This window comes from Ambystoma mexicanum, chromosome 5q, assembly GCF_040938575.1.
Source record: "Ambystoma mexicanum isolate Mex_15411 chromosome 5q, UKY_AmexF1_1, whole genome shotgun sequence".
NCBI classification, from domain to species: Eukaryota; Metazoa; Chordata; class Amphibia; order Caudata; family Ambystomatidae; genus Ambystoma; species Ambystoma mexicanum.
Genome location: NC_090933.1, coordinates 436232222 through 436258454, shown reverse-complemented (window position 1 = coordinate 436258454; position 26233 = coordinate 436232222). Strand labels below are relative to the sequence as shown.

Below are 26233 nucleotides of genomic sequence, written 5' to 3'. Positions count from 1 at the left end.
AGGAACTTACATTTCACTGCCTTTACTGTGTTATGAAGTAGTTACCTCAACTTTGACTAAGCATTGAAATAAACAAATTGTCCCAAAGAGATTTCCTTAGGAATTGGGAAAGCCAAGTGCTTTGCTTTTGATGTCAGCCGAAAGGGCCCTACTTTCGTTTTTATGACTACGTATAATATTCCACAATTCCTCCAAGTATGGTAAATAACATGTTACTGCATTCAGTTCCATTGTCTTATCACAAAGCAGTAATTACATGGCACAGCTATTCGTTGCCTCATTTTCTTTTCTTTTATATAGAAACGGTAATCTATAACTTTTATTCAGGGCTGTGTCCTGAGAAGCTTTATTACTCCTAAATGAAGATACTTCAGGTACGTGATAGCTGCACGTGTTATAAATCCGGTAACTATGACATCAATTTAGATAATGAACTCCGTACCTTTTTAGACCAATGCCTTTTATAGGCAGAATGGCTGTTTTAAGTCTTCCAACGCCAAGATTATCCTACTGGACATGGTACTTGCATATATGTATCCCTCACAGAAATGGCAAGCCTGTGTATAGTTTCTATACCTTGTCCTCATACTTGTGTGGAGTGACACCTTTGAGCCAAAAGTAAAACGATTGCGCAACTGCCCCTTTAAGCTCCTTGTAGATCCAAGTGCCTGTGCTTGGTTTTCGGAAGCATAGTGTTCCCCTTGCTATCGTTACTCAGGAATGTAACTTTGCCTAAGTGCATTTGGATGAAGGGGGACATTTAACCAAAGTGTTAATGTAAGCCAAGCAAGCGTCTGAGAGGTGTCCTTTAATGAATGGCAGACCGTCCTCGTGTTGAAAGATGCGAGTCTTTTGAGGTTTATATCTGAATGTAGGCACTCGTATATCTATCACATTACACACACACATTTGGGTTGGGCTAAATTAGGAGTGTGATGTTAATAAAAAAACACACTGCCTGCGTGCACACACTCTTGACTTTCGCATGTTCTCTTGCCTCTTTGCAGCGCTGACCCAGCGTTTGACTTCTTTCATGTGTTTTTATACCTGTGAATGGAGGGTCAAGCCTCTTATCTTAGCCAGCTCCTTACTCTACTGCCGCTCTTGCATACGGCCACTGTCTATGGCAGGGAGGCAGGAGCGGCAGCAACAGCGCTGCAAGGCATCGCAATTCCACTGGCCAAAGCAAGGCCAACAGGATCCGAATGATGCTTCAAGCCTGTGTACAAGTGGCCAATATGGAACGCCTCAGCTGCAGGTTATTAAGAGCCAATCTAATAACACGTCAACTTCAGTACAAGATATTGCTAATTTCCGAACGGATTCATTTTGGATAATGAACAATGACTTCAACATGACTAAGCAACACCACATCTTCATGAGCAATGACTTTCTATGAAAAGTGTAGTCTTTCCATCTTCTATTGAAGCACCATATCATTGAGTTCATGCTGGGACTCCTCTTTGACAAATGTTTGCTTGTGTCCTTCTCCAGATTCGTTTATTGAGCCAGCAGTGTCTTTTGCTCGTTTTGAGGCCTTTTTCTGGTATGTTGGTGCATGTATTCACACTCTCAAATAAAACTACCTGCTTTCCTAGGGCCAGTGTTGACCTAGGCAGCATGGCAAATGTTACCATTTGATTCTCATAGAACCACAATATGACTCCTACTTTGATCAATGGCTGAAGTTCTAAGGTTCGATATTATTCATACTCTATGAAACGTGTGGCGTGCAGCTGTATGCTTGAGGAAATGCCTCCTGAAATCCTCACGATTTGGCCCTCATAAGTCTTGAGGTATAGGCCTTGTTATAAGTCATGAGCTATGTTTTAAAAGATGGGATAAGATGGGGCAGTTTGCCAGCCCATGGCAGACGTCAGGTCACTGAGCGGCTCTGACTCGTCTCCTTTGCCAGAGCCATTCTCTTCATTTGCTGCTGCTCTTTAAGCCCATTTCTTCCTCTGGTGCGAGGGGTTTGCACTATGATCTGGACATTGCATCTGGGTGCCTTAATTCAATGAGGTGGCCTAGCCTCCAATGCGAGGCATTTTAAAGACTACACAGGCACACATGCCCTGCTCTGGCAGGATGTCCCTCTGCAGAGATGGGCATGGTGGCTAGCATGGACGGGTTATAGATGTGGAAAGGATCAGTCTGCATTACAAAGGTAGCTGCAGGGTGCACAACCTGCTAGTATGGTCTGAGCAGGTGAGAGTGGCGTTGCAACGCAGGTGAATGAGTGATGAGCGCCATCGGCACAGTGAAGGGAATGTTTGGGCATCTTGGCAATGTCCTAGTGTCCTCTCTTGAAGGATCCTGAAGGGCTCTGGCTGTGGCATTGCAGTGACTGGGATAATCATTTACCCCTCCCTATTGTTGGTCTCCCCTTAGCTGTACCCACTACTGCACCTCCCAAGATGTCCCCACAAGATAAGCCCTGCATTGACTTTATTTTATTTTTTTATTTGTTTGTGGTTAAACCTAATTCTATCCAATCAATACAATACAAAGTAATCAATATGGATTAACAAATTAAAATCAATGAGTAAAACCTATACTAAAACAAGCGCAAAAGCGAAGACAGTAGATGATGAACAAATCAATTACAATTACGGACACTATAACCTCTTTAAATTCCAGTTAATGTACAATAATGATATTTCAGCTTCAATTAACTTCAACAGTTCTACTAAAGCAAAGATTAAGGCTTTTTCTTGTTCTCACATCATACGATTCATGCTCAATGTTAACGAATCGTATTACTAGAGTTCTTAATGGAAGATAAATTACTTAAATGGTAGCCAAGATATGCAATTTCAATAGATTAAGATATGGCTTCACCATTGATCCCCAAATAACTGCTGCTTCCTCTGCAAACCCGACGGAGTAAGATCGAATAAAACCATATCGTCTGCGAAAGCTAACCAATGTAGCCTCAAGGAACACAACCTGGCAACAAACGTGTTATCGGACTTCCAAGCTTCATCCAGATCACACAGATGTAAATTAAACAACGTTGCTGCCAGGTTGCACCCTTGCTTCAAACCCAAATATGACATTACAGAGTCTGTCACCGCTCCCCCCTGGGTAATTCTGATCTTAAGAGGTATTTGCATAGAGTTTGGCAATCCAGTAGATCAAATTCTCCGGGATAACTAGATTAGACATCTTTAACCATAACAAATGTCGTACTACAGTGTCAAACGCTGCAGACATGTCTATTAGAGCCATGTTTATTGGACCAAGTTCTTTGGTTTTGGTCACTGCTAGCAGGTTGGCCATAATTGTGGCATTAAATGTAGTGCTCATAGACCTTCTGAAACCTGTTTGATATTTTGAGTATATATTGTGTAGTGCGTTATGTTTTGCCAAATTGTATAGAATGAGAATTGAAAATACTTTAGTCGCGGCGTCAGTTGGTAAAATCGGCCTGTAATTTTCCGTTTTAGTTGGATCGCCCTTTTTGTAAATTGGGATTAGGATAGACGTTACACAGAACTTAGGTAGTGTTAAAATCTCAAGTCGTCCTGAATTCAATATCTCCATGCACGCTCTCTGCAGATTCCATAGGTGCACAACCAAAAATGTAATGGTGGTGAATTTGCAGCTTGAACACCTTGAAGCTTAGGTGAGAGGAGCTAACGTGAAGTTTCCCTAGTTTCCATCCAGCCTGGGGATGGGGACCTGTAATCCTATGAGAACTCTTTTCGGATTGATCGCCTGTTGGGTTTAGAGAACCCTATACAGGGGCTGCATAGGGCTTTTGCTGTGTGAGGGAAGATGCCTGTGGACAACAGAAAATTGTATGGCACCATTTTGGCAGTCCTTTCTGATAGTTACGCCAGGGAGGTCCTGCTCTGTGGACAGTGATTTGTTTTTTAGTTTTCTTTTGCAGTGAAGCAAATGTTTTACTCCCCAGATCCTAGCAGAGTTCTTTGATGGACGTTGCGAGTTGGAGATCAGAGCGGATTCAGTGAAACAGGATATCATGGCCTCACTATCTGCCCCCACTAGACTCGGAGCGTTTCCTGAAGGAAAATATTTTGACAATGACAGAACATTTGTTGATGGTTTGGGATTCAGGACCTGATGGAGGCTCACCTGCCTGCAGGGGCCGCAAGGAGTTGGAGACTGCTTTCATTGCATCAACGTTTGGGTCCTTGTGGAGATGGAATAGGTGCACACTTTTCAGGGTTCTGCAACATGGAGGTCTTACTTAGAGTATTTAGTTAAGTATGTAAAGTTAATAGGATTCCTAGTTTCCTTCTCTTTCACTGCTTGATATATATATATATATATATTTTTTTTTTTGGTCTCCTACAGGTGCGTGACCCCGTGGCGACTACTTTTTTCTTTGTTTATCTTAGAGAAAATTAAAGTTCAACTGTTGCAATGTTATGTGGAGGGTTGGATTTGTGGGTGGGTAGTGGTTTCCATCTTTTGTTTGTTTTTGTCATTGTTTTCCCAACTGTGTGCAACTTTTACAAACTGTAATGAAAATGTTGTAAATGGGGCGATTAAAATCCTTAGATTCTGAATGTTTAGGGCATACTTATAATATCACTTAAAACAGTTTGGGTAATAGATTTTGTGATGTTAAACCCATTTTTTGATTACATGCAAAAAACTCAACGATACCCTTTGATGATTAGTCTATTGATGCAGAAAGAATTACTGTTTCTTTGCTATTTAGAAATTCTTAGACAAGGTTGATTAAGTTTCTTTCAATATGTTTCGCTTTCTCCCTGCTTCCTGTAAATACTTAATAGAAAGGGAAAAAAAGTAATTGCCAAATGTAATTACATATGATAACTTTAAACATATGCCGGGGCAGTTGAGGTAGGGCACCTAAACACCTCTGGGGACAAGTTACTGTCTTTCTACTGGGTCAATATGGATTGAGTTATTAAAAGAGGAAGAAGGCTGTTTAGCATGCAGTTGCAGTCGTTATTGCTTTGCACAACTTTCACTATGCCAGATCTTTATTTTTAATGCCATTTCAAGATTTTTTGCAGTGCTGTGTTATGCCATTCAATGGTAGTTAGTGATGACGCCTCGATTTGGAAAAACGGAATGAACCTCTTGAGAAAGTCTGCCACATATTAGCAATCTTAGAAAGATTAGGATTTTAGACCTATTGTAATGCATTAAATAATGTGCATATTTGTTTTTACAGATGGCGTGGACCTTGAAGACGATCCCAGTTGCTCATGGCCAGCGTCGTCCCCTTCCAGCAAAGATCAGACATCACCCAGTCACGGGGATGCGTGCGACTTTGGTGAAGAAGAAGGTATTCCGGGACTGCCTTACCCATGCCAGTTTTGTGACAAATCCTTCAGTCGTCTCAGCTACTTGAAGCACCACGAGCAGAGCCACAGCGACAAGCTCCCTTTCAAGTGCACTTTCTGCAGTCGGCTCTTTAAACACAAGCGCAGCAGAGACCGCCACATAAAACTTCACACGGGAGACAAGAAGTACCACTGCAGCGAGTGCGATGCGGCTTTCTCAAGAAGCGACCATCTCAAAATTCACTTGAAGACTCATACCTCCAACAAGCCATACAAGTGTGCCATATGCAGACGTGGCTTCCTCTCGTCTAGTTCGCTGCATGGACACATGCAGGTGCACGAGCGAAACAAGGATGGTTCCCAGTCGGGCTCCAGGATGGAGGACTGGAAAATGAAAGACACTCAAAAGTGCAGTCAGTGTGAAGAAGGCTTTGATTTCCCAGAGGATCTCCAGAAACATATAGCAGAGTGCCATCCGGATTGCTCCCCTAATGAAGACAGGGCAGCTCTCCAGTGTGTTTTTTGCCATGAACTTTTTGTAGACGAGGGATCCCTCATGAATCACATGGAGCAGATTCATAACGGCGAAAAGAAAAATTCATGCAACATTTGCTCCGAGAACTTTTTTACTGTTGAAGAACTATATAGCCACATGGATAGTCACCAGCAGCCAGAGTCCTGTAACCATAGCAACAGTCCTTCATTGGTAACCGTGGGCTACACCTCGGTTTCGAGCACTACCCCGGATTCCAACCTTTCTGTGGACAGCTCAACAATGGTTGAGGTGGCGCCCCCAATCACAAAGACGCGTGGGAGAAAGCGTGCGGCCCAGCAAGCGACTGACTTGACAGTGCCATCAAGTAAACAGGGGAAGGTCACGTACAGCTGCATATATTGTAGCAAACAGTTTTTTTCCAGCCTTGCAGTCCTGCAGATACACCTTAAAACTATGCATTTAGATAAACCTGAACAGGCCCATATATGCCAGTGTTGTTTGGAGGTCTTACCTTCCCTTTACAATTTGAATGAACACCTTAAGCAGGTGCATGATGCTCAGGATCCAGCACTCATCGTTTCTGCCCTGCAAGCCATTGTCTACCAATGCAATTTCTGTTCGGAAATATTTAATGACCTCAACAGCCTGCAGGAGCATATCCGATGCTCGCATGGTTTTGCAAACCCTGTTGCAAAGGACAGTAACGCGTTCTTTTGCCCGCATTGCTACATGGGGTTTTTAACTGATTCCTCACTGGAGGAGCATATTCGACAGGTCCATTGTGATCTGAGCAGTTCACGCTTTGGTTCCCCCGTGCTTGGTACCCCGAAGGACCCAGTGGTGGAGGTGTACTCTTGTTCGTATTGCACAAATTCGCCCATATTTAATAGTGTCCTCAAGCTGAACAAACATATCAAGGAGAACCATAAGAACATTCCTTTAGCATTGAATTACCTTCACAATGGGAAGAAATCCAGAGCCCTAAGTCCCTTATCGCCTATCACTATTGAGCAGGCCTCGCTAAAGATGATGCAGGGAGTAGGTGTGGCTGCAAACCGCTCGGCCGGCGAGTATATCTGTAATCAGTGTGGTGCTAAATATACCTCCCTAGATGGCTTTCAGACCCATCTGAAGACCCACTTGGATACAGTTCTGCCAAAACTGACATGCCCTCAGTGTAACAAGGAATTTCCGAACCAAGAGTCCCTGCTGAAGCATGTCACAATTCACTTCATGATCACCTCGACATACTATATCTGTGAAAGTTGTGATAAACAGTTCACTTCGGTGGACGACCTGCAGAAGCACCTGCTGGACATGCACACCTTTGTGTTTTTCCGCTGCACCTTGTGTCAAGAGGTTTTTGACTCTAAAGTCTCCATTCAGCTCCATCTGGCTGTGAAACACAGCAATGAAAAGAAAGTGTACCGCTGCACCTCCTGCAACTGGGATTTCCGCAATGAAACGGATCTTCAGTTGCACGTGAAGCATAACCACCTCGAAAACCAGGGCAAGGTGCACAAGTGCATTTTCTGCGGGGAATCCTTTGGCACAGAGGTGGAGCTGCAGTGCCACATAACCACCCACAGCAAAAAATACAACTGCAAGTTCTGCAGCAAAGCTTTCCATGCAATTATTTTGCTAGAAAAGCACCTGAGGGAGAAGCATTGTGTGTTTGATGCAAAAACTCCGAACTGTGGAACTAACGGAGCTCCGGAGCAAGTTCAAAAAGAGGAAGTGGAGCTCCAGACATTGCTGACAAACAATCAAGAATCCCACAACAGTCACGACGGCAGTGAAGACGACATTGACACATCCGAGCCAATGTATGGTTGTGACATTTGTGGCGCTGCATACACCATGGATTCTCTTCTGCAGAACCACCAGCTACGAGATCACAACATCAGGCCTGGAGAAAGTGCCAATTTCAAGAAAAAGGCTGACCTCATTAAAGGGAACTACAAGTGCAATGTGTGCTCACGGACATTTTTCTCTGAAAGCGGCCTCCGAGAACACATGCAGACTCATTTAGGGCCCGTGAAGCATTATATGTGTCCCATTTGTGGAGAACGTTTCCCCTCCCTGCTAACTCTTACCGAACATAAAGTCACACATAGTAAGAGCCTGGACACTGGAACATGCCGAATCTGTAAACTGCCCCTCCAGAGCGAAGAGGAGTTCTTGGACCATTGTCAAATGCATCCAGATCTACGGAATTCACTTACAGGGTTCCGCTGTGTGGTGTGCATGCAGACGGTGACCTCCACTTTAGAACTGAAAATCCATGGGACATTCCACATGCAGAAAACCGGCAATGGTTCTGCAGTGCAGGCTACTAATCGGCCACAGCATCTCCAAAAACTCTATAAATGCGCTTCTTGCTTGAAGGAGTTCCGCTCCAAACTTGATCTAGTGAAACTTGACATCAATGGTCTGCCATATGGTCTGTGTGCTGGTTGTGTCAATCTTAGTAAGAGTGCTAGCCCAAGCATCAATGTCGCTCTGAGTGGTGGTAGACAAGGTCTGAGCCAAAATGATAACTTGATGGCAGTTGAGAACAAAAGTAAGACTCCGGGGCTGAAAACTCGATGTTCGAGTTGCAATGTTAAATTTGAATCTGAAAATGAACTTCAGAACCACATCCAGTCCGTCCACAGAGAGCCTGTTCCTGACAGCAACACTGCACAGTTAAAAACACCACAAGTATCGCCCATGCCCAGAATAAGCCCTTCTCAATCAGATGAGGTAAGATTCAGTGTCTCTCTATTTTGTTGCAATGCCCAGGTGTCCTTTCCGTTTGATTACGTTTTACCTTTTCTTCTATCACATTTTGGCTTATGCATTTTATTTAGCAAGATGCTTGAGAAACTGTGTTGCTCTAGATTCCAGAAACGGATTGCCAGACCAACTCCCTTTTCAAGGTTTGTTGGCAATTTTATAGAAGAACTAACTGCATTAGAAGAGGTGGCTGCAAGGTGTGAGAGCTTGCTTTGATTAAATATTAGTACTGTAACCCGCGTATAGTGTTACTTCTGGAGCCCCAAAATGTTACTTATTACTAAATTGGATTGTAAATATACCTGTGAAAAATGTACATTATCCAAAGCAAAAGGGGTCCTATTAACACCAATTATTCCTGAAGCAGTCCTCTTTAACCATCAAGTCTACAATCCTAGCCTCTCTTTCACCATCTAGTGGATGAGATGCAGCAGGTTGAACAGGCTTCTGTTTTTTACAGTAGGTCTGCTTTATCCGCTGAAGCATGTCTGTGGGAGAGATTGATGAAGGAGAATAAGTGCCCTAGCCCATTTGCTTTAACTCCAACTCAAAAGATGAAGCATGGAAACAAATCCAAGCAACCTGACCGTAACCAACTCCGAGCTCAGGTTCAACGCATTTGTCTTGGAAGCAAGGCGATACTTTACAACACTGGTTTGTATCCCGGTCCTGCGCTTAGAAACCACTCGCTGGTATTAAGCATGTTGTAAATGATAACTATTAAGGGAGAATGTGACTACTGTGAACTTTGGCGGGTCAGAAGGAGGACGCAGACACTGAGAGCACATTTTGACCATATGTTTATTTAATAGTCCATCTTTCCGTCCTGCTATGGGGTGCTCCCAACCTACTTTACTAACTAAGGTGGTCGTCAGTCGTGAATAAATGTCCAAAAGAATCAGTGCAATGTCCGAAACGAACCTAACTGACTCTAACACTATTATAATCTACTACGGGCACAAGAATGACTCCTTTCTCCTGGTGGCCTTGCTGTTGCACTGGTGTTTTCTTTCAGAGTTTTGCTCAGTGTGCAATTCATAAATAGTCTCTCGTTATCCTTTGTATTAACCTTGGTAATTTCCTTAAGGGATTGACAGTCTTTCTCTTCTCTTTTGTCGGTGGGGATTTTCTTGCTCTTGTGAGACGACTCCTCTCTTAGAGAAGTGAGTTCCTTGCATATTCTTTCTCTGGACTTTTCGTCACCCAAATAGTTTTATTTCAGCTTTTCCTTTGGTACCCTTTCTTGTATCAAATGTATCCTTGTGACCCCTCTGGCCTTTACTAGACGTGTCTCTTATTTTCGACTCATAGCTTCTTGTTTGTGGGGTGATTGTCCCCTTTTCCCAGGGTAGTAGTAATCCAATTCTACTCCTCTGGCTCTGTATTCTCTGTGCTTCCCATTATTGCATTAATACAGTTCGATGTTATCCACTTGCTTTCCACACTGTCATTATCGGTACTGGGGCGAGGTTTTTATTCTATGAGTCCCCTTTGGCTACCCATTATTCCGGTTTTCACTGTTACCTTCTGTGTTGTAGGGGAACGTCTCCAGTACCTTTTGAGTATTGGATATCTTTGTTTCGTTTTTTGCTTCACATTACACGTCATCTGCTTCATACAGGTTCCCGTCTCCTTCTCGGCTTCTCAGTACCGCCATGGGTATCTGATTAAGTTTGAGTTGTTTTCTCCCTGAGCTGGTGTAGCATAGTTGAGAGGGTGCCCTGCCCACCACAAGTTCTGTGGTCATGACCTCTGCGGTCTAGCCATCCCACCTTTCTGTTTCTCGCACATGTTGGGCTTCCAGAGTTCCTCACTCCTGCACCAAGTCGTCCTTAATTTTGCAGGCTCTGTTATCTAAGTCGGCTCTGCCTCCTCCAGGCTATTTATGCAAAGTGTGCTTCCCCTGTCTCTCTCTGCCTTCCACTCTCTTTCCCTGTGTCTTTGGTATCCATCCCTTTTCAACCAACTCTGCTCAGTCCATTGGAGATTTTGATTTAAAGGGACAGTTTCATCTTCTCTTAGGAACGGCGTGCGTTCACTTAATTTTCACTCCATTCATGGAACTTCTAATGTTTGGGTGGACATCAGGGAGTTCCTCCTGGGAACGGGCGACCGTGTCCCCTTACCGGGAGTCTCTCCTGGTGAAGTCCAATTTGCCTCAATGCCTAGGGAGGGTGTTGCAGAGCGAGCTCGCCTACCTAGCCTCACAGAGGGGCTTCCCATCGTGCAAAAGGGACACACCCCTTCATCACTGAACGTAGTAGAAATTGTACAAAACTAGGGTTACAAGCTTTTTTTCAACTAGTACAGATCTCTTAAAGGAAGTTGTCCATTAAGCTCCCATTAAGTATATGTCCTGTTGGCAAATCCTGCATTGCTAAAGCTAAAGGAAAGGGACTACAGATTAGAATGTAAGGATTGGGGGAATATCGAGGAAATAAGAATAAAGTCATTTGTATGGAAACATGGACCCAACAATGGGTCTGTGTAATGAAGGGCAGGAATGTTTGCTGTGCCATTTGGCTAATGGTATACTGAGCATGGCAGTGGAATGGAAGGTCTGAGCCAAGAATAAGCTTGGGCAAATGTATTTGGATAAACTCTGAACCACAAGTATTTTCAGTGAGTCCTACATGCAGAACGTTGCAGTGCTTCTTTCGGGGTTTGATTGAGGACGGCTTCACAGGCTATGTAAGAAACATGTGTGGGAGTTTGCGATCATTCTTTTAGACAGTAGCTGGAGGTTGCTGGTGGCTTGGCTAGTGATCTGTTTGATGTGGAAGTGAGTTAAATTAGGGTGCTAAAGGAAGTGGTAAAATTAGGATGGATATCTAAGGTGCACACTCGTAGAGAGACATTGTAATCCCCTTTTTAGCCACAATGACATTCAGTGGCTGTAGCTGAGTTTAAAACACGTGTGCCAACTTTCTATGAGTGAATCCCAGTCACCATCTTTCATGGCATGAATACACTGGACATTTGCTTGATACTATCCCAGATTGTTTAGAGGCAGGAGAATTGCATTCATTAACTGTAATTGAAAGTGCAGCTCACGTGCCATCTTGTGACTAGGGAGGTAAACATCCCAGTGGCCATCTTGCACTTCTTACACACACATGTTAATTCTTATATACGACTAAAAGGAAAGAGGAAATGCCAGTTGGTTACAGGCAGGGGATAATATTCTGCAGGTTTATCTCGTTGTCCAACGTATGTCCTATCTTATCGTGGCTATTTAGGAAAAGCCAACATGGACTGGGATTTGATATGGTTGTCAAAGCTCCCAGAAAATGCTATGGCTTTGCCAAGCCACCCAAATCTGAGTAGTTAAACATACCCCATTGTGCTGCTGAACTGTACGCATTAATTTGTGAACACCAAAAAGTCTCACAAGAACATGCAAGCCAGCCAATCCCTGAATGCGGAGTTTGGGCTGACTCCTGGGTTTAGTGAGATCAGGGTTTCATCCAGGACTAAATACTATCTTGGACCTACCATTCTGAATAAAAGATTTCAACGCAAGTTTTAAAATGGCGTTTACCAGGTTGAAATGGGAGGGTAATTATGCTTGAAGGATTGCACTTGCGATGTGTCATGTGCACACTTGCTCATTGTAGCTGTCAGTGTAAAACTGTCACAAGCAACAAAGAGGGAGGATCAGGAAATTGCATAGTCAAATGGGTAGTATTTAGCTTCTGATGTGAGAGTACGCCATGAGTCTGTACATTTCAGAAAATGAGTGGAAGACCCCTTAAGCAACATGAGAATGGGTGGCTCATTTTGCAGGTGTCTTGGTCATGTCATTTATCCCTTGCATTGCTATAGTTTTCCTTATGTATTGGACTACTTTGTCCCCCAGAGGGCCTTAAACACTCAGCAATGAGGAAATATTGTGTTAGCTGGTTGTCATGGACGATTTGATAGGATCTACATTGGCAAAGTCCTAAACCTCCAGACCACAAACATTGATGTTCTGTGGGCCTTCCCTGTGCCCATGAAGCTCCAATAAATGTTACTTATTAACTTGGCTCAGTTGGTACCCGTGCTGCTTTGTAATATAATTGCTATATAGTACAACAGAACCAAGAACATGATCACTTGCCGCAATAATCAATTGGTTGTGGGTCAATATTTTCTGCTAAAGTCATTTTGTAACTGCATCTGCAAAGTCTCATTATGGATGCTTTCAACATTTCATCTTTCTGGACCAAACTGTGGACTTGTTTCAATGGATATTATTCCTTCAAATTCAACAATTCAGTTCTGGACATTTGCCTTCAATTTCCAGGTCTTAGGTTTATTGAAGAATGTCATGGACTCGAAAGGCATCTTGACTCTTCAGAATGTATGTTTCCTGATATACTTCTTCAAAACAATATTTGTTTATTAGGTTACTGTGGAATAAAGGATTCTGGCATATGAACATCTGGCCTAAACCCTTTAAGAGCGTTATCTATAAGATTCTCAGAGAAACCCTGAACTGAGTTCATTATCAGGTACGGGCCCTGTGGGGTGTTCGAGAAAAGAAATCGGTTCAAATTGTGAACAGTGTCGTCCCATGAAGGACAATTGTGACAATGAAAAATACTTGGACAAAATGTACACTTTTTTAATGAATTGAATTTTATGAAATGTTTTAAAAAGTACACTTTGACCATCTAACTGTCAATGATCATCTAATGGACTTGACATCTGCCCTTCTAGTAAAACTGAAAGAATGAAACTCCCTTTTTGTTGCTGTGTCCCCTATAGTTATCTTGCGCCAATGGATGTGGCCTATATTGATGGACAATGGTGTTAAAGGTTGTAGATAAGCTTTAGTTTACTAGAAGTGTACTTTAGACAATTGTTCTCTTTGGTATGCCAACCTTTTTGACCATTGCCCTCTGTTGGGAGCCAAGCATTTCAAAAGTAATGCAAATAGTTTTAGGGAGGACCAAGAGTGTTAGTTGTCCATCTTAGCTCTGCTGGGACTGCACCGATCTGACCACATTTCTGCTTCCAGACGTGAAGTCCATTGGCTAACCATTAAAGCCTGCATTGATTTCAAAACCTCGACTTTGGCACATCGCTACATCTACAGTGCTGCCCCCATTTACCTAAATAAGAGTATTTCCCAGAAACACTATTTATGTGCCCTCTGTTCCATGAACAGTATCTCTTATTACACCACGTTTCAAAAAGTCCTGAGCTGGAGGCGTGAAAGCTTTGTGGTTGCTGCCCCCTCACTCTGGAACGCTCTAACCCCAAATATCAGAGACAAACAATCTTACGCTACCTTCAAGAAGCTGGTCAAAACCTGGCTCTTCAATAGATAAGATTAATGGCACACTTTACTTCAACTACAACCACCAAGGAACTATCTATCTGTTACCATGTTTTAATCAGGCATCTGCTGTACAAATGCTGTTATACCCCATGCTCTGGGCATTACAGAAATGTTATGAATAAATACATGGTTTATTTATTGTGGCCTAGTATTATGATGCTGTAATAATAATGTATGCTGATGTTTTTGTACCAGCAGAGCATTTGTATTTTAATATTCTTTGGTATTTGTGTTTTTCCAAAGCTGAATTTTTTTCAATTTTATGTTTATGTGCACATGTGTGATAACATGTGAATTCTAATGTGTATACTTGTACAAAAAGCTGTTTACAGTGTTTGAGTGATTTATGCCCCATGTCACATTGATGGATTATTCAGCTAACCTCAAAATAAAATATCCCCACTCAAATCCCAAATGTTGTACGGGTACTGTCACAGAGCACTTAAATGTAAGGCTTTTTTAATGTTGCAAACCAAGTGATCAAATGCACAACAGTTCACCAAAAAAGTGTCAGACAATAGCGGCTGATGATTGGCAAACAGTGTTGCAGGATTTTCAAAACAAATCGCTTCCGAAACACTTGGTTAGCCAACTAGTGTGGCTTCCTCGTGCCCAAGATGTGCCCAGCCATGATGTCCACAAACTGGTGATATTACTTTATCAAATAGTACCTTTCATCGCTTCCATCCCTTGACAGCCCTTCTCGTCTACTGACGAGATGGCGTGCAATATTGTAATTTTCTTTCATCAAGCAGAATTGACAAGGATTCAACATATAGTCTGCAGTTTCATTGTCATGAAACACTCCAGGCATGAACTTTTTGCCTTGGCTGCCCGTATATCTACAGGTTGACCTTAACTTATTTTGCCATGCACAAAGGCCTTCTTTGGCCAGGCAACAGGTGAATGGGTTGACTAATGACCAAATCCTCCTGGCCCTCATTTTCAGTAGAGATTACTTCTCTCATTGTTTGTCCCAATAAAACAATATAATATATTTGGAAAAAGATTCAAAACAAGTGGTTCATATTGTTTTGTAATCAAAATGGGACAGTAATACTGCGTATTGAATCTGTATCTCGGATGGTGTTGGTCGTTCAACCCATTCACCTTTACTTTAGATTTAGATCTAGGAACTAGCCCCATAAAAGTGCAATAAAAACCAACGATGGAAAAACCGAATTTAGATCCACAGGTTGAATTCAAGAATCTATATGACATGAAACAGACCAGGTCCTATATCCCTGTTGGCTTCCAACACAGTGGAAAGAATTGTAACTTTGTTTCTTGACTCCATATGCGGAACGTGGAGTTCTTTCAAGACTGCAGCGTTGTAATTAATTTTGTTTGTGTTGGCCATGGAGCATTTGGCTGTATTAATTCGGACACCAAATCTTTGTTGAGGCTTTGATGCATCTGTTACGAAGCAAGTACCTAACTCAAATCTTCGGTTCCCTATTTTGACCTCTTTCATGTAGATTGTATTCTGTAGGTTTTAGTATCTTGCAGTGGGACTGATGCTACAACGTTAGTAGAATTTCCTTGCTGCCTTATTCCTCAATTCCATAGTGTCTCCTAGTCTTCCTAGATCGCTGGCACTTTTGGAAAAGGTCTGTATTCCTAGCACTTTGTTTGCGTTGCATTTGCATGACGGTGATGCAGCAATATTTTACTACACTATGTTAAGTAAAACCGGAAATTGCACGCAAGTATTAAAATGTGTGCAGCTCAGAGAATGTCAATAACGCATGCAAATCCTTTGTGATCTATGTTTCAGTGTAGACAAGCTCGTTCTTCTTGGAAGGATGCAGATGTCAATTTTTTTTTTTTTTTTTTAAATGGAGCCCTTTTCTTAGCAGTGTTTCTCTGAGATGTGTAACCAGCAGTGATTTCTGAGAGTAATTCCCCAGCATTACAGGTATTGTTTGGATGCTGCCTGGGGATCTCACAGTAAGCAGCCATGTATTTCATCTATAGAGGCTGTGATTGTAAAGGAAATAATTAACATGTTCAGACTTCATGAGAAATAATCTCGCACGAAAATGTCAGCGCCCCATCAGGTCCATTTTCTGATTTCTGCTTTGTGTAGAGACTCCATGTTTGGAATTTGTCGCCTTAATCAGGTCTCATCATATTGTTGCTCTTTCACTTGGCTTATTCTGCATTATTTGAGTCACTTAACAGAGGAACGAGGGAGCGTCGCTTAACACACATTTCCTCCCTCTTTCATCTTGCTCCCATGTCGTCCGGTCAGACAATCGCCATTTCTGACTATTGACAACCCGAGTTTCTCCACTTGACAACACTAGACCCTGCTCCCAGCAGTCCCTCTCTTTCGACGCTTGCCTCATTCCCAGCCCCATTTCAACCGGAATCTTTAATATTAGTTCATGTATTATTGACTAATCTCCCTTTCTATTGCATCCCGGGTTGTATTCTTTCTTTTCCCCACGCCTTTCAGCTTGCATATCCGACTCTCGCGCATACAGTGCCTCTACACACTGCCCACTCTTTTTGTTTCCATGTTTCTCTTCCCAAGCTGTTGCCTCTCCCTATCCTTTCTCCCCATTTCTCACCCTTTCTTTCCCAGGACACCCTGCCCTGTTTTGAACATTTCTCGTTGGAACTCCATGCTCATACCTTTACAACAGACATGATTTTTTGACATTGGGGAAACTCAGTGTTTTAATGAAGCCTCATTGGAAAATCCATTCTCATTGTAGATCATGTAGTGTTAACTTTGCTAGGTTGAGGTTGTTCTGGCATAGAAATGCTTGTGGGTCGTTCCTAATCCATGCCTACAGAAATCAATATGCACCGAATTAGGGCTGGTACGCAGCGTTTAGCTCTTGGACCTTACGTGAAGATGGTGACGTGTGAAATATATAGACATACATTTACTTGTGGGCCACAAAAGAGCACAGACACAAGAGCAGCGACACCCGACCATTCACTATTGAAAGCAAGGATATTGAACGAGGACATTCTAGCACCTAGAGCTGCGCATAATAGTGCAAAAGGCTGTTGTCAAGTAAGTATGCGATCAATGGCAGGTGGTGTATTTTTGCAGGGTTGGGACACATGCTCCAGAATTTGTATTAACGACGATGCCTAGTGCAGCAGCCCTAATCGACTAAAGGAAGTTCAGGGTCTTGTCCCCAAGAACATTTTTAAAATACTAGTTTTGAATCACGATTTTTCTTTTTTAGCACAATATGATAAGTTATTTATAACACGCTTAATACCCAGACGGTTTCTAAGCGCAGACCCGCGGATCGAACCTGTTGCTCCGTGTCGTCTTGCTTCCAAGGCGAGCACGTTGCCTCCTGAGCTATCCTCTCAAGATGAGGAACAATTATTTCAAAGTGTTCATAACCATTCAAGATACAATTGTTTTTATATAGTGCAACAGATGCCTGGTCGCCAACAGTACAGAGAAACATTTTCAAACGGATTTCCTTGATGCCTCTGCTCACAAATCTATCCCGTTATTGCCACTGTGAAACACTCTCTTGATGCCTGTACCCGAAATGTTTCCCAGCTTTTGTAATGTAAGCACACTCCATTATCCCCATGCACACTAGGTTTGCCAGGACTGCCACTGTGAAGGATATTTCCAATAAAGCCAGCATTGATAATGTAACACAAACTTTCATGATTCATATGCCCTTAATCTATCCTAGCATTGCCACTGTAATACACTTTAGAATGCCAGTGCATACATTATATTCCTGTACATGCACTGTAAATCACAGATTCATGATGCCTGCCCCAATTTCTATGTAGAAGCATTACCATTGTACAAAGAAATCATAGCTGGTAAGCTAGCTCAGCAGGTTGAGTGCTCGCTGCTGTGATCTGTGTGATTCGCAGGTTTGAATCCCGGCAAGGCTAACTCAGACTTTCATCCTTCCAAGGTCCATAAATAAGCCCCAACTTCGGTTGGGATGGACAATGTATGTAAATATGTTGCATGTACAGCACTTGGGTCGTAAAATCTATATAAATAACAAATCATCATCGTTATGCTTGCCAATTCCTATGTATGGTAGCCGCTCATGGAAAGAACACTGTTTCATGACTGTGCCAAATATATGCCAGCATTGTCTCTGTAATGCACATGTTTATATCTGTACCCACATGATATATACAGTGTTTGAAATAGAGATTTAATGTGCAGGCTCTTAAACCAGCTTATGGTTATCTGCCATTACCCAGTGGGCAGGAGCTAGGTCTATGGACTAGGGGCTAGCACATAGCACGCCTCAAAAGCAACTTCCTGATGAGATGAAAACATTTCTTTTAAGTCCATTATGTATCCACCATTATTAAATCTCTTCTTGATGTGTCCTAATGGTGTTAAGCCCAAGGTTAGAAATTGTGGGGAGCTAGGAGCAATCTGACTCCTGCTTGTGACTTAGAAGAGCCTGGTTAAGCATAAAAGGGGGCCATAAATAATGAGAAACATTATGTCTGAAAGTAAGACTTTCAGAGCGCTATGTACTAGCTCCTTGTTACCCAGTGGTAGCTTCTGGTCACTGGTTATTGCTGGATACCCAGGAGCTGTTTTAGCTCCTGCTTATACAATCTTAATTTTGGTCCCTGTTACCCATTCCCAAACACGGTTATTGTCACATATGGAAGGATTTCAATCTATGGAACTTATGTCAAATTTTGACATGGTGCTTTCACTGAGCAGGATCCCCATTCTAATACCCTTTCCACACCACAGGAACCCCACCCCAACAACTTGAGCAAGAATCAGGCTGTTTCTCTGAATATTCTGTTTAATCTAAAACATTACATACTTAAAGGCATGGTCTAGTAAAAATTCTTATTGTCCCTACGGGTCGGCCATGTTTTTTTAAGCCTAAGTGGCTCGATTTTAGAAAACTTTCGTATGGACCTTACCCGAGTTTTCGTCCATTAAACGCACGCGAAAACAAGCACCAGGGAGCCGCCATTTTCTGATGATCCTATCTTTTCCCCGATCGCCCTGGCTGACCTGCTTTTGCGGCACTAAATCAATTCCCCCGCCCCGGAGCCTGTCATCAGCAGAATCGTACCGCCCATTTCCCAACGCCAAAGCACGTCTCGTGTCAACATTCGCTGCGCTTCAGCTAATGACGTGTCGCCATGGAAATGGCAGGACGCCTCTCTCCTCAATAAGTATAAACAGACCGTTTCACAACACACAGCAGCCGATTTTCGATTCCATTCCTCTCTCTGTGTTACTTTGAGTATTCTGTGACTCGTTTCAGTGCTCTGGTCAGCTACCTTCGCCGCTTGTAGCCCGTGTGAACAGATACCAGTACCACCGCTATAAATTATTTTAGTTTGTTTAACACACAATGGCTACAATAATGCCCTACATGTACGAGCCCGAGTATACCGAGGAGGAACTATTGGAAAGGGAAGCACGCGAAAACGATGGGGATTCGGACGACAGTTGGCAGGACGAATCAACAGGTGAAGAGCCTGGGCCTAGTCGAATGGACGGCGTCTCCACCTGGTGCACATGCAATCGGTGCGAGCTAATGCCAACTGAGGACGAGAACTGCTGCTGCCGAGAAAACTCGGGATGCCTGGCCTACATTTTGGAAGGCGAGCCACGACCGCAATGCATCACCGAGCTGCCAGACTTCAGGGCAGCCTGCCTCACACGGGCCGTGTTGAGAATAATGATGGTGCTTATGCACGAACTTCGAGCAACTGTTCGTCCTCCTAATCCGAGTAACGAGTAAGTATACTCTGCTTGTCATGCCACTCCTATTTCATGGTGGTCTACTATATCCAAAATTACATCTACATATCATTGTAACGCATGTAAGTCGTTGAATAGTGTGCATTGTCTAGATGGCATTTGTCCGTGTAAAATGCCATTAGTTACAAGAATGGTCATTGACGACAAACGTTTATTAAACTTATCTTGGTAATTTAAAAACAGTTTGTTTCATTCCTTTTCACAGGTGGTACAGGCTGGTGGCCTATCGTTCCTTTACATGGTGGCTTCACGGGAGGCTTGGACACCGCGTTCGAAGAGTGATACCCGCCTGTGCCGTTCGTGCCATTAGAGAAACGTTCCCGAGTGACAGCGGTCAGTACAGGGGATTTTCTCTCGCTGTGCTGAAACCTGACCTGTATAATCTTTAAAGTCTTGTATTTTTGTGTCATGAAAATAAGATACAAAATAAAACACCACATATATTTTAACAACGGTTGTCTCGATTTTTTAAATGAATCAAGTGTCTCTCCATTCAAGGATGGACGTCAGACATCTGTGCTCCGAATGGGTGAAGGTCTGGTTGCTGTGAAGCAGGGTGCTCACTATCTATCTAAGCTAACATAACATATTCTCGATAATGCATGCACTAAAACACACTTGTTCAAAGTCTTTCAGTAGGTTGTCTCTATAAAAGTAACACATATATCTATACTAACATTTACCATTGGATTATACAGTCTTGACCACTATAATACACCGGTTGAAGTGTGGGTCTGTGCTCGCAAGAATCTCCGGTATGTGGCATTTGTTATTGATAAGCAACGATATACTGTCATTGATATAAAGGCGATATACTGTATATTGATATAAAGGCGGTTCGCGCCGCTGGATGCGCGCTGGCATGGGGGGGCTGTGACGGGTGCAAACGGCCAAGGTGCCAAACTACATGTACACCTCAAAAGGTGTCCCACGCCAAGGGGCCATCGGTCACATGGCCTCCTCAGACCCCGTGTCTCCAGCCAGGCCTCCCCTTGAAGCAGGCCGCCCCCCTGCTATCCACATAAGTGTGTCTCCATTCAGCAGTCTTCCTGTGCCTTATCTGCACGCCCCAGACCCATCCATCCCACCCCCCTCTATCAAAGGCGGTTCACACCCGGGGATGAGCGCTGGCATGGGGGGCTGTCAGGGGCGCGAAAGGCCAAGGTGCCAAACTGCATGTACACTTCAAAAGGTGTCCCACGCCAAGGGGCCATCGGTCACATGGCCTCCTCAGACCCCGTGTCTCCAGGCAGGCCGCCCCCCTAATACCACGGCATACACACGTCATTCATTCACAAACACACCCCAGTTTCTAATACTTTAAAAACCACTCGATATGTCTCATGAGAGCATCTTTGTGCTTTGCAAGTCAACCCCTGAACGTGCTACCTGGGAACCACTGAGATCTATGCTAATCTGCTCGTCGTCGTGCTATCTGTGAACTTCTGTGACCGCTTTGAGCATACCCATCAGTGCGCTACCTGTGGCCATCCACCTATTCTCCCGCAACTTACTGCTCTGCTTGCTGAATCCAACTGTTTGTTGGTCAAGGTAAGGCCATGTATCCTGGTCATATTTCGCAGATTTTTAAATTTCTAACTATTTTCGAGTAGAGTACACAATAGTGCTATGTTCATTGGTCTCATTGGTATTGACTTGTTTCCATTGGTATGCTATCAATAGATCTATTTATTTTCATCTGTGTCTATTGTCATTGAATTGCATCCTTCGGGGGTCCAGTCTATAATGTAAGCATGTTTCCTTCTCGTGCAAGACAGAACATCCAAGGGACGAGTCACATGTTCAGATTTCAGTCACATCAATTATACATTTCTGCAACTTATGCAAATACTAAGCAGCACATAATGAACTGGTATAGTTCCTGCGACCAAAACAAACCTTGCATTGATCATTGTATGATTCATTTACTTTTGTATCAAATCTTTACTCTTGAAGATTGTATAATAATGTCGATATTTACTTTTCAGATTTATCAACAATGCCTGCCTGTTCGATTAGCGGTTGCCCTTCGAAGACCCATGCGAAATCTGAAGGAACTACAATGCATGTATTCCCGAAAACTGTTGATCGAATAAGAGAATGGGTCAGACATTGCGGATATCCACTGGATGAGCTGGAAAGTAGAGTCCAACAAGTCTTAGAGGACAAGAGGGGTGATCGATACCGCATCTGCAGCCGGCACTTTTCCTTGGACATGTACACAACTTCTTGGGTAACAAAGAAGAATAAACGGCGAACGACACGGAAATTGCGCGAAAACGCTATTCCCACTCTATTCGTCCACATTCCACCACCGGTGAGTCAAGTGTCCGGATTTACCTTTAGGCCTTGCGGTAGTGTGTCGGTAGCCGAATGAATTAATTGATATTGTAGGTGTTCTATCCCTTGTAATAATTTCGATATTGATATGAGTGTATAGTTTTTTGAATAATGACATTTATCAATATATTCTTTTTCGATTTCATAACCCACAAACGCAATGTATGTGTGTATATATATATATATATATATATATATATATGGACAGGGAACTGTGCTGTATTGAGCATTTTTCAAGTATTCTGTCGGCTTACATGGCTATTTTTAATATTGGCATTTCATTATCAATCATTAATTGACCTTTACAACTTCTTGACTATCCCTTGAATCTGAAGCAAGAACATTCTACATCCTTGACGTGGTCGCAGTTATCAACCACTTCTAGCGCGTATCAGGTAATCTTACTAGGCTAATCCGCTACATACTTGTTTTATGCATGTCAAGTAATAGTTTTATTCTATTGTGTAATTATTTTACCGAATGTTTGGTTACTGCTTTCCAATTGATATACATCTTAGTTATCGTCCACTGGTGTTTGTTTTCAGTTATAATTAGTGTTATCCATACTAATGCAAGTACTGTCTTTCAGGGAGATGCTGAAGCGTCCGCCACATCTACAACATTTCTAGATGTTTTTCAACATCAGGAGGTATGGATACTGACCGCTCCATCGAGCATCATCATCAGAGCTGGAATTCTTGTTGTTTGATTGTTCTACACAATGTTTCATTCGTGGTTAGCCGTTGATATGTACCTGTGCTGTCGACCCCAGGTGTGTGTTATGTTTTCACAATTGTAATCCTCACTAATGCAAGTACTATGTTTCAGGCAGTTGATGGAACGTCAACCCCTGCACTTGATGCAGAGCCTGACATTCAAGTATACGAATTGGCGCAACAGCTTTCGGAAGTGCGCACTACATTTGCAACATCCATAGATATTCTTCAGCAGCACGAGGTATGGATAATGACAGCTCCATCATGCGTGATCATATAACGTGATTCCATTTGCTATACTTTCTTCCCTATTAACGCAAGTGCTGTGTTTCAGGGTGATGACAAAGCTTCCACCACAATCACAACATCTCATTTAGATGATGCAGATGTAAAGGAATCGTTGAAATAAGTCGATGAAATGTGATCATATTTGGATTTTCCTTGATTCTTTTGGACAATGCATCATTTGCGGTTATCTCTTTATATGTACCTGTGCCGTCGACCCCAAGTGTGTGTTGTGTTTCCAATATTGAAAAGCATACTAATGCAAGTACTGTGTTTCAGGGAGATGTGGATGCCTCCTCTCCAATACAACCATTCATGGCAGTCCATGCAGAGCCAGAGGTATGGATACTGACAGTTCCATCGAAATAGATCATCACTGGTCGAATACTTGTCGTTTGATTGTGCACACAATGTTTAAATCGTATTTGGCTATTGAGATGTACCTGTGTGTTCGTCCTCACGTGTTTTATGCTAACAATATTTTGATACATAGTAATGAAAGTACTATGTTTCAGGGAGACGATGGAGCCTCATCCCGTGCTGTCTATGCGGATACATAAAATATAGTCGTTGCGGCGCAAGAGGAAGGGAGGACATGCGGAAACTAATCGGAGCTACAGTGTGCAGATGTTGAAGGTAGAGCCAAAAAAGTTGCAAAGAAAAAAAAACAAAAAAGGTTAGTTACAAACAGTTCATAACTTTAAAAAAATGTTTGTGCTGGGGACTATTTTATGTTTTTTTTCCAGTCAATTCTACTACACCATCTTGTGTTTAAACTGAACATCCCTTTTCCAATCTCTCCTCCAGTTACCCGTGGGTGTCAGAAATATACACACACACACAGACAGTGAAGCGAATGAGAGATGTGGCTTGCCAGACCCTGTACACTATGGAGGAACTATTAATTGAGGCGAGGCGTGTTCAGGCTCGAGATGCTCATGTCCAATGGCCGGAACATGAATTAATTGTGTTTGGAGACTACAGCAAAGTTGCATTGGACCATAGCTACAGTGCGACCGCACCACCACAAGAAGATGTTATTGAATGTATTGAAGATGGCTCTGAAGTAGTTTCAGATCAATTTACACAATCTACACCCGCCAAAAATTTGCCACCAAAAAACCTGTCGACATTGTTGTGTTCTCCCATCAATGTTGAAGTAATAGATGTTGAAATGACAGAGAATGAACCAGCCGCAGCATCCATAGACGCATCAGAACTTGATATCAGCGATATTACTTTCCAATGTGTTGAAATCTCCACAACGTCAAATGCAGAAGCAACGTTGACGCAGGATGACAGTCTAATGAAAGAGAGCAAATACATTGTATTCGACAGTTGTTTGATGGAAATTATAAGTATGCTGAAATGTGTGCATTCCATTAGAGGGAAAGTATGTGGGAAGCCATTGATTAATGTGACTCGTCAAAATAAATGCCGCCTGTAGATTAAATCATAGGTTCTCATGGTCTGCACAACCGATGCTGGGGAAACTGCCAGCAGGAAATCTACTGTGTGCAGCTGCATCACTTTTTAGTGGCTCCAGTTTTAGAAAGTTAGAGGCTTTCTTTCAGTTTGTGGGACTCCATTTCATTTCTAAAGCGCTGTACTACACATACCAACGTGATTATCTGTTTCCGGCCATTAGTGATGCTTGGAAAATTGAACAATTGTCTCTAGCAAGTACATTCGAAGGCAAAGGTTTCAGGCTAGCCGGCGATGGACAGTGCGACAGCCCTGGATTTTCTGCCAAGTACTGCACCTACCACTTTCAGGACATGGATAGTAAGAAAATTGTGAGTTCGGTGGTCGTGCAGGTAACACAATGTACATCCTTAGTGGCCATGGAGAAACTAGGTTTTATAAAATCAGTGGAATATCTACAATCGAGGGGAATGCACATCGACCTCATAGCCACGGATAGACCCGTTTCAATTGCCAAGACAATGAGAGAGCAGTTCCCACATATTAAACATCAATTTGACGTATGGCATCTTGCTAAATCATTCAATGAGAAAATCTCGGCTGCAGGGAAAAAAAAGGTTTTGAAAGTATTTTGCAGTGGTCACATTCTATCACCAACCATCTTTGGTGGAGCTCAAAAACCTGTGAGGGGTCAGTGGAAATACTACTTGAAAAATGGCGGTCACTGATGCACCACTGTACCAACGTTCACCGCCGGACAGCAAATCAACATTTCCACCAATGTGAACATGGCCCTTGAGAAGATTGTTTTCGACAAAACTATATCAAGAGATTTGAGAGGACTGACAGAATTCGGTCACACAGGAGATTTGGAGGTGTTCCACAATATGTGCCGAAAGTACAGGCCAAAGCGCTTGCATTTTAGCTTTCGGGGCATGAGACATAGGACTCTACTAGCGGTCTTGGCCCATAACGGCAATGCCGGACGTGAACAATCTAGGACTAGGGGTAAAGTAAGGATGCCTCGCTACACTAAGGTGTTTTCAAAATGAAGTAAGCAATGGGTGATCAAACCAGTCTATGATGAAATGCAGTTCGACTTTGTGAAAGGCCTTATTGTTGCTGTGTTAGAGAAGCACAGATATGGAACTTTGGACGTTTCTGTGCAGAGCAGTGATCCATTGCCACCGAACATTGCGACTGTGCCATGCCCACCCGAAGCACAGCTGATTGTGAAGTACAAATCCCGGTTTAAATAATTGCAATACGATTGTCTTTTTGTAAATAAATGTTATTGTACAGTGTACCTGTAAACCTAACCCCTACCTTCACCATCATGGGTGGCGAACAAGCTGGGTGTCGTCTTTGAATTCTCTCTATTCACCTCGCATATGTGTATGTATATATTTCTCTCATGTCTCATCTCATGTAAATGTAAATGCTGCGCACTGTTAACGGAGCGGAGGCTTGTGTATTGCAAATAATAAAACAAACAATAAATCTCACTTTTAACTCAACTCCTGTGGTACTTTATACTTTCCCTGACCTTCTGCCAAAAATTAAATGTCTCAATTTGGGCTGCAAAGCTCGCAGACAACGGGGACAAAATTGGGGCACTTAGAAAGCGCCAGCCAAGCGGGCCGTGGTATTTGGGAGAGAAGCCAGTTCGCATTTGCACATTGAGGCGCACTACATAGACGGATTCTAAACTTCAAGTTCTCACAGATGCCTATACTACGTGATGTTGCAAATAAAGAATGCGAAGGACCGCGCCCAGATGAGGCCCACAAGTCGCACTGGAAGTATAAGGGT

At 42.8% G+C, this 26233-nt stretch overlaps 1 protein-coding gene across 4 annotated transcripts in view; it reads left to right on the top strand.

The window, feature by feature from the left end:
• ZNF521 (zinc finger protein 521) overlaps positions 1-26233 on the top strand; it is a 1002654-nt gene that overhangs the window by 397902 nt on the left and 578519 nt on the right. For all 4 annotated transcript variants that reach the window (XM_069620932.1, XM_069620931.1, XM_069620934.1 and 1 more), the window contains exon 3: positions 5177-8529. In XM_069620932.1, coding sequence (XP_069477033.1) covers positions 5177-8529 — 3353 coding nt within the window. The remainder of the gene's footprint in view (positions 1-5176; positions 8530-26233) is intronic.